This window comes from Aristolochia californica, unplaced genomic scaffold (assembly GCF_029961685.1).
Source record: "Aristolochia californica isolate CCGP_79_NKW_82.1479 unplaced genomic scaffold, dmAriCali1.0.hap1 SCAF_6, whole genome shotgun sequence".
Lineage (NCBI taxonomy): Eukaryota > Viridiplantae > Streptophyta > Magnoliopsida > Piperales > Aristolochiaceae > Aristolochia > Aristolochia californica.
In genome coordinates, this window is record NW_027182257.1 from 3,722,747 (window position 1) to 3,732,551 (window position 9,805).

Consider the following 9,805-nt stretch of genomic DNA (forward strand, 5'->3'; position numbering starts at 1 on the left):
TGTGGATTTTGGTTGAATGGTTAACGAGCCATGGTTGATTGGACAAAGCCTCGAAGAAGGCTTGACTGACATGCATAAGCATAGACACAATTGGTTTGTTTTTAAAAAATATACAAATACCCTTAAGCTTTAATCTATTAGAATCAGAGCTACTTGTTCTATCTGTTTTGGAAGAAAGAGGGAGATAATAAAAAGATGACTGGTTGCTTCCCCTCAACCTCTCCCATTGTCAAAAGAGGGGAGAGGCATTGCCCATTTTTTAAAATGGTTTCAAAGTATTATTTGAGGCTTTTTTCCCATTTAAATAGAAAGAGAAAGGTAAATGTAAGGGAATTTCAAAATAGGGAAATAAGTGTAATTATTGATATTCTAGGAAGCAAATACATTTTAAAATTAGTTAGGAGAGAGAGTTTAATTCACTCTTTTTTTAAGATATATTGGCGCCTGGAGATATTTTTCCTATAAGAGGAAATTGGCATATTCTATGGCCCCGTTAGTGCCCCTGGATGAAAATTTATATCCTAGGAAAAGTTAGAAATGATTTTCTTAGAATATACATTTCAAGAAAATTTTAGTATAAATCTTCTTCATCCTCGACCTTGTCTAATTCAGCCATTGCAAGCTCGAGGTCCACGTATACCAAGATGAAATAAAAAATTATAGCATAGTCAAGCTACAAAATGTTAAAATAGTTAAATTAAATTAGATAATTGCTTCAATCAATTGAATGACATGGATATTTGTTTTCAATCCACAATATATGATTAGAGAGATTACTACCAAGGCTTTCTTTGCTTCTTCTTGCTTTTTTTCCATCAAATATGAAGGGGCCAAGTAACAATAAGGACATGAAATAATAACATAGAACCTAATTTGTAGAAACAAAGAAGCTCATAGAGTAAGTATGTTGGCTCATGAAGTGTTGAACCAAATCTAGATTTCATTTACAAGTGAGAAGACACAATTTGGTGCTTCCAAAATTAAATAGAAAATATTAATATTCACATTGATATATTTCCTAATGGTAATACTTGCTTGGAGGTAAATGATCAGTTTCTTGGCACCACCTAGCTAAGAGTCAAGTAGAGATATATTTCCTAATGTTTTTATAACCTGTCATGGCCGGAAATCCTTGGTTGGAATATTTAATTTTCTAGGTAAGTATTTTAAAGTAGATATATATTTCCTAAAAATATGGGACAGTAATAATCCCTGAAAACGTATTTTTACTTAAAAATGATTTTCTAGCATTTCCTTGAAAAAGACAATACTAGGCCTATAAGATTTCATAATTAGAAAGAGTAAGGCCTTGTTAGTGCACCCAGAGGGAAAGTGAAGTGAAAGTGATTTCACTTTCACTTACCCAAAAATGTTAGTGCGCACACACGATGGAAACTGGAAGTAAATGAATTAATTCATTCACTTTTCACTTGCTCCAATGTAAAATAAGTGAAAGTAAATTCCGACCCTAAATACAATTCATTCACTTTCGCTCACTCGTTCAACGCTATCTGCGTCCCCCTCTCTCGACCTTCCCTCTCCGTCCTCCTCTCTCTCAAACCTTTTCTACTTCCCAACCCTCATCTCTCGCTCTTTGTTGTCTCGCCGTGCTGTCTCCTCTCCCCGTCTTGCCAAACCCTCTCGCCATTGCCAATCACTCTCATCATCTCAACTCCTCTCTTTCTTCCCCTTCTCGTAGTTGTCGAACCCTCTCTCCATCTCAACTCTTCTTTTCTTCCCCCTCTCGTCATCCAAACCCTCTTCCCTCTATCAAAATCTTTTTTTATAATTAATTAAACTAATAATTTTATTTTACTTGCGTAATTATATCATTAATTTATATTACACTAAAATCTATCTTATGTTATTAATACAATACCATATTTATTTATTTATTATATTCATTATTGTTAATACTATATTAAATTACTAATTTAAGAGTGATAATTACGATATTGTTAAATTAAGAATTTGATCAAGTATCTAGACATTTTAAAAGTAATTTTTTTAGTATTCTATATTTTATAATTAATTAAATTAATAATTTATTTTTAACTCGTAATTATTGTATTAATTTATACTAAACTACAATCTATCTTAATTCATTAATAAAATATCTTACTCAAGTATTTATTATGTTAATATATTTTAATATTATATTAAATTACTAATTTAAGAGTGATAATTAAGATATTATTAAACTAAGAATTTGATCAAGTATCTAGACATTATAAAAATCAACATTTTTGTTTGACTATTCTATATTTTATGATTAATTAAATTAATAATTTAATTTTAACTCATAATTATTATATTAATTTAGACTAACTATAATCTATCTTAATTTGTTAATAAAATACCCGACATAATTATTTATTATGTTAATATATTTTAATATTACATCAAATTACTAATTATAAAAATAATCATATTTGTTTAACTCATTCTCTCGATTCTACTACATTTTCCATTTTAGGCACTAACACAAGAAAATACTTTCTAGTATATTTTACATCGAGCATACTAACACTAAAAAGTAATTCACTCTGAACTTCGAGGCCGGTAAGTAAAAATCGAAATTTTACGAGGATAAGAGTGTAATAAAAAAAATCAGCTAATATAAATTGAAAAAAAAATCCCTCCATTCGAAAGCCTTCGAATCCCTGGCCCTAGTGAGAAGTGACTAGCGACCTCTTGACTGCAAGACTGGAACAACATTACGATTTCAGAGCAATATGAATTTGGCATACTGAGCATGTAATTCACCCTTTGAGCGCCTTGATTACACACTGTGTGGAACGGCGGCTTCTCTGTTGCGCGTAGGGAGCTCCGTTAATGGCTTCCGCGAAGGTCGGTCCTTTCAAAAGTTGGTTTTTTTTTCTTCTTTTTTTGTGTCTTTAATCTCTTTTTTTTTTTTTTAATCTCCAAGTTTGTTTTAAAAGACTAATGGAACTACCGATATGTTAGATTATGAGAAATATTTATTTTTTTCTTTATTTCTGTCGTAAAACATAGGTTTAGTTTGGTGTATTAGTTTTTCGTCTATGGGGATTGTTTCTACTTCCGTTACTTGTTCTTACGCCATAATACTGTGTGATGGTTACTGCTTTGGGCTTAACTGTGTCTTTAGTTCTCCGATTGATTCATTGGTCTTTCGTATGTAGGTCGACAACAGGGGTTCGTATGGATCAAAACGGTCTCGAAGCGATGGTAAGTTAAATAAATGAATCTCCTGGGGAATAGGTTTGTTTGAATTTGCCACCAGTTCATGATTGATATTTGTGGCTGTACGGTTCTTTGATTATCAGGACCATGTTGAACATTTTAAGCGGGGGGATGCATAACTGCCTCCTCCTGTAGTACTAACGGTGGGTATCTTGGCGTGCGATCTGCCCCCTTTCATCCTTCAGTAGGAATGAAACATTTTTTACTATAATAGGTCAAAGAAATACTTTGTTCACATATTTAACTCTGCAACAATGATCCCAACTGCAAACCAACCAAATTTGTTTAAAGCTGATGGACATGTCCAGCTGGATATCGAAAACTATGAAACAGGCAGAGGGGGAAGGTCTCCTGTTCAAATCCAACAAAACAAAAAAAGATAGGGGAAGATGGTGTTAAGTGGGAATAATCAGTTGATAACTACATAGAGAAAATTTGAGTTAATTATAAAGCTGTGTGATGTTGTTTATGGTATGGGGTGCTATTACAAGAATCATTGTGCTGCAAAAGATTATATATGTCTAGTTGTCTTAACTTTGTTATTCCTAAATTTAAACTCTATACCCCTTTCAGGTTCTCAGAATGATGGAGATTGGACCTGCCCCAAATGTGGAAATGTGAATTTTGCATTTAGAACTGTTTGCAATCGTGGGAAATGTGGTGTTGCTCGGCCATCTTCCACTCCTGTATGTTATCCCTGTCAATGATTCTTGTATAATCATTTTTTATGACAAGTGTATATCATCAAGAGGCTCAAAAGTTTGAATTCAAGCTCAGCTCAGATAACAGGACGGAATTAATACATAGATAAAACTTTAATATTCATAAAGTGAATCTGTTGGCACAACTATTGACATATTAGCTCATTCATGGTACCAATTGTTATTTGAGTTCTGCTGTCATACTTGTAAAAAGCCTGTCTTTGCAGTTACTCTTTAATGTGGTGAGGGCATGATATTCGGGAAAGGAGAGAGAGGGAAATGACAGAGTAAAGAGGAACATCAAAGATGTGCCCTGAAGTTTCCTTTATGGTGTGCTTATTGTAGATTGGATCATTCAATTACATCTCACTGCTGTTGACTTATGTATATATGATATCTATATGCTTATAACTTTTCCTTTGATTGTACATGGACAATTGGATACTTCTTCCTTTCTCTCTCTATCTGTCCCCCTCTCATCTTGTTACTATTACTGTCATCATCATTTTGGTGAGTACTGGGTGTAGTATGAGCGTCACGTTAGAAAAGGCTGTAGTTTTAACATAGGACAAAAATGAAGTTTGGTTGTATTTACTTGCGAGTGAGCACTTGGCGTTGGAGTGGAACAACTTATTGACTCCAAAATGAACATGAGATTCCGTTGAATGGTTGAAAAATGATGTCTTGAAAGTGCAAGCTGTTGAATTACTATTTACATGTAAAATGGCCTTGGGTGTTTGGAAAGAAAATGACTGCCTGATGGATGCTTTGTTCTACTTTTGATTGTCATCTGCTGCAATTTTTCTTGATGTTTTACTAGTTCTTAAATGATGCATATTTAGGTCTGACTGTTGATAATAGAAATTTTTGTTTTTCAATAATCGTATTTTGGAATGTGAAGGGTCTATCCTCTTCAATATCAATTTGTAAATGAAAATTAATGCTGGCAATGCAATGCTCTGGTGTAGTAGAAGCATTTGTTCAGATGAATTCCACGATTTTTTTTAGAAAAATGAATTATTTGCTTATCAGGGAAATTGTATCAGCGGTGACCTTATGTACTTGGTTGTGTGCGATGGTAGATTATCACTTTAATGCAGTCAAGAAACCTCTGAACTTTCTCATTGGCACCTGGTTTTCATAGTTTATACTATTATATGATCACGAACAGATTTATGCAGGCATATCTTATAAGCACATATTTGATAGAGGAAAATCTGGTGTGATGGAAAGAAGCTGATTCACTATGGTGCTTGTACAATCCTGTCCCTCTTCCCTTTAGTTGATTAACCAAAATGCTAGGCTCTTCTTAATCTTCTTTCTTTTTAGGCTGGTGTTGGCTTATGTAACTGCCAGTGTGTCCATGTGATGTTTAGCTGGTTCTCTCTCTCTCTCTCTCTCACACACACACAATATCTCCTCACTCGTACCATTAAAAAAGTTATACCAGAAAAATACACTAGCTCCAGAATTTTATGTAATTCATATGAATATTTAGTAATAGAATATTGTACAAAGAAAAAAAAAATCCTTGAATTTTTAATACAGTGATCGACATTCTTTTTTAGTTCAAATTTCAGTGATTTGGATAAAAGAGCTAGAGTTATTGGTATAACTAATCTTTGGCATCTGCAAGCACTCACTAAAAATAAGATTTGCTTGTCTTTCCTACAAGTCATACTTTTAATGTGTTTGTTCCGAATGTTTTATGTTGCATGAAAATTGTTATTTTTCTTTCCAACTATCCATTGCGGGTGACATATAGGGAAAAGAGGTTTCATTTCACTTCAGGTCAAAGGCAGTATATGGACTAACTAACTGCAAATATGTTCTGCGAATTGCTCAATTCCAACTAATGAGATCATATAGGATAATGAACAGCCATTGCTTGATAACACTTGGGGCTTGTTTGAAACCACAGAAAAGGAAAAAAAACAGAGAAAAGAAAAGGGGAGAGAAAGTTATTTTCTGTTGTTTGGTAGCAGAGAATCACTGAGAGAAAGAAAATAAGAGAGAAAATTTCTCTTAGTTAATAAATTTTCTCTCACAAAATTATGGAATTTAGGAGAAAAGAAAAGAAATAGAAACTTGAGAGAAAATTTTAATCATAAAAAAATTAAAATATTACTAATTTATTTTCTTTTTCATTTTCCATGTGTATCCAAACAAGAGAAACTATATTTCTCTTCCATTTGCTCTCTCATTTTCAATGGGCATCCAAACAATCTTTTCTCTTTCTCTTTCTCTTCTCTTACCTTTCTTTTCTCTCCACTTTCTGTCTTCCAAACACAGCTTTAGCGGGTAATGAAATAAGATGCATCACATTCTGTTGTATTGAGTGTCTTGTCTATCATAACAGAAAGCAGATGTACTTTGAAGGCCATGGCAAAGAGTTAACACTCTTTCATTTTTTTAGTATTGATAGACTTTTATTGGACTTCCTTAATGATTCCAGAATCACATGTTGTTTCATTTTCTTTCTTTTTTTAAATAATTTGGTGGATAATCTTATGTGCTTGTATTACTTTTATTTCTCAATTTTCTATTATTAGCAGAGAACAGGGGCAACACCTATGGTGAATAGTTTTGAACATGCTCCTCCAATCTATTTTGGAGGTGTGGCTGCCCCACCTTTGCCCCTAGGAATACCTGGTGGCTATGTGCAACCGCCACTCTCTCTTGCTGGCATCCGATATGACTATGGACCTCCTGTCAGTGCTCCTGGACCATATGGCCTCCTGCATGCCTTCCATCCACCAGGTCCTTTAGGAGGTAATATCTCTCTCTGCTCTCTCTTTCTGAGACCTAAACATTCATGTATATGTTCCTGTATTTGGTGGTGATTTAGGCATGACTCTGGCTGCGGGGCCTCCTATGGATGGATATGGATTTGGGTATCGGGGTTCTCCATCTCCATTGCTGGTACATATATATATATATATATATATATATATATATATATTTTGAACTTTAGTTACTGATTTCTTATAGTTAACTCTTTACTTCATCTAACTATTTGTTCATGTTTGTAATGCTGAAGATGTCAGGTTCATGGTCTAATGGGGGCACTCCTGATAATAATGCCTCTCGAAAGCGTCGTGGAGGTAACGAGGTCCTTTCTCTCCTTCATTAAAATGTGATGGAAGTGTTGGACATTTTGGAAACTTGAAGTACTTGAGCTATTCACCTCTGGCTAGATGCTGTTGGGTTTCTAAAAAATCTTGGTTTTAGGGATGACCTTGTTATAGCTACTGATTATGATACTTTTACAGGACCGGATGGCTTATCTGAGGGAGATTGGATTTGTCCAAAATGTGACAATGTGAATTTTGCATTTAGAACTACATGCAACATGAAGAAATGTGGAGCTCCTAAACCCACTGTGGTAACCCTCTACTGCCACCTTTGTATTCTGTTCTTGTGTGTTAATTCTATGTTTCATTGTTCAAGTTTTTAAGGATAAAGCATGTCAAAATTTGTGATGATGTTATTTCTCTTCTTTTTCCTGCCGACTAGATGGTGTAAAAAAATTGCTAGGCTATACAGTTCAAGATTGGGGTTGACATGTTATTGTATGAGACTCACATTTTGAATTATATTATTAGAGATGTATAAATGTAATTTCTTAGCGTTATATGAATATATTGTTATAAGATATTTACAATTATTGGGACTGTTCTTGAGAAAAATTAGGCTATCGATTTATACTGTTAATTTTTACTTCATATCATATTCTTACCAGTGGATTTGTTTATTGCTTCATCCTGGTCCCATTTTCAGCTGGTTAGGAATTTCTTATGTCTAAAAGGAAAACTTTTATTTCTTTGACACCTACTGAAACTAGACTGGAGAATTTTAAACAACTAAAAGAACAATGTGTATGTTTAGGTTTTATACTGTTCAACGTCATTGCTAATGGATCACCAAGAAACAGAAACACTTTAAGTTTCATCTTCTTTCATAATAACATTTAAATACTCTTCCAGAAGCAAAAATTGTTTCAGTGATTATGTGGGGGTATTTTTTATGTGATGTCTTGGGCTCTTTGCATATGATTATATTGTTTAGAGCTTATGGTACTTTTCCTTTTTTTTTTTTTTTTTTGTTAGGATCAGAGAAGACTAGTTATACCGATGATTTTCTCATCCAGAAAAATTAGTTGTGTATGTTGAAGTTTTAGAAAGTAGTGAAAGAGATTTTGTGTGTCTAAATATTTTGTATCTGCATGCATGCATATTAATTTGGCTTAAGGTTTTTAGCAGCTAAGATCAATGTTAAAATTCTTTATCCGAATACTTGTAGGGGTCAAATTCATCCTCTGGCAACAAGGACTCCAGTGCTCCCGAGGGTAGCTGGACCTGTATCAAATGTGGTAATCTAAATTACCCCTTTAGGACTGTATGCAACCGAAAGGGATGCACAAATGAGAAACCCTCCACCAACATGTAACTTTGAAAGCTCAAAACGACTCGGTTCACTCGTGATTGACAGCTTCAAGTAGTTAGATGATATTGGCTTCTGCTTCAAACCCATTACTCCAGAATATGATTTGTATCAACTGAGTAAATTTTGTCGTCTCCTCTAGATTAGCGATGGATGTTGCATAATCCATATAAAAGGCAGAGTGAAGTGTATCTGAATTTTACTTGTTTTTGTGTTTGTTAATTTTTTTTTCTTTTCTTCTTAAGTTGGAAGCAAATAGATGATTCAATTGCCTCATTTGTTTTTGGCGAGTGAAATTTGCTTTCGCCTCGCCGGGCTTGAGAGCTAAATCTGTCAAATCCTCCTTCCTTGGATGTCTGAAGCTTTACCCATTTTCCGTAATTTCTTCTTTTTGTTTTCTGGTTTATTTTAATCGTTCATCAGTGGCCAGTTATGGTGTCGATTTTTAGTATCGATGATCATAAGCCAAGTCTTGTTTCTCGAATTTTCGTTGTGGTCGCCTGAGAGCTCTCGCCTCGTCGGGCTCCTGTTCTGGTGCTGCTAAATACTTCCTTGAATGTCTGAGGTTTCTTAATATTTTCACTAAAAAATTGTGTCTTTTTCTCTGTTTGATCAATATGATAGATCCTAAGGCCTTCTTCCCCTCCTCGATAAGCTATGTATCATCAAACTTCAACCTAACATATTTTTCGAAAGTTATTATTCCCTCCACAGTTAATCTTACCTACCCTTCTTTTCCAAATATTCCTTCACACCACACCATTAACCTTTCATTATACTCTCCATTACATAACCACATCCCTACCCACTTCCCTCAGCTATATATCCCACTTCTTATCCTCTTAATCACCTTCATACTACACAAACTATGCTCCATCAACATTTCACTCATTTCCTTAACTCACCTTCCTTTGACCACCACTCTCCTCCCCTATATCAAACCATGAATACAAGAGGAGGATTTATACAAGCTTGCATGATCCGAATAGATTTTCCAAAACATAGACCCGAAGATGACCCGATGGAGTGGACTTATATGGCTGAACAATTTTTTGCTTTTCAACAAACCAATGAAAACCAAAAAGTGTTTCTAGCTTTGTTCTGTCTAGAAGGAGATGTAAGACGTTGGTTCTAATGGTTAAACCGCACTTGTCCTCAAAGTGGAATGATAGGAACCCTATTTAGTACTTCACTTGTTCCTTTACTATTATAGGATATTAAAGAATCTTATACGAAGAATCCAACCATACAAGAGATGCTCTAAAAATCCCGCCATGATCCCTCTACATTGCCTACCACAAAGAAGTCAAATTACTACTCTTCTTTCATAATCTAGTAGTGGTTTTAGCACTTGACAAACCCTTGCTTTAAGTAATACTCAAAAAAATGCACAACTCTCCCACTACTGGACACAAAGGCTTTCTAAAGACTTACCA

General features: G+C 34.3%; 1 protein-coding gene across 2 annotated transcripts; it reads left to right on the forward strand.

Annotated features, from left to right (window-relative positions):
• Positions 1-2,665: 2,665 nt before the first annotated feature.
• Positions 2,666-8,722, forward strand: LOC137934273 (ranBP2-type zinc finger protein At1g67325-like). 2 transcript variants are annotated; one of them, XM_068778553.1, is made up of 8 exons: positions 2,666-2,850; positions 3,165-3,210; positions 3,799-3,911; positions 6,479-6,698; positions 6,775-6,848; positions 6,967-7,030; positions 7,199-7,311; positions 8,229-8,722. In XM_068778553.1, the coding sequence occupies exons 1-8, from the start codon at positions 2,836-2,838 to the stop codon at positions 8,373-8,375; spliced, it is 792 nt and encodes a 263-aa protein (XP_068634654.1). In that variant the 5' UTR covers positions 2,666-2,835; the 3' UTR covers positions 8,376-8,722. The 2 variants fall into 2 exon arrangements, with proteins under 2 accessions (XP_068634654.1, XP_068634655.1); XM_068778554.1 differs by having other exon boundaries at positions 6,482-6,698.
• Positions 8,723-9,805: the final 1,083 nt, after the last annotated feature.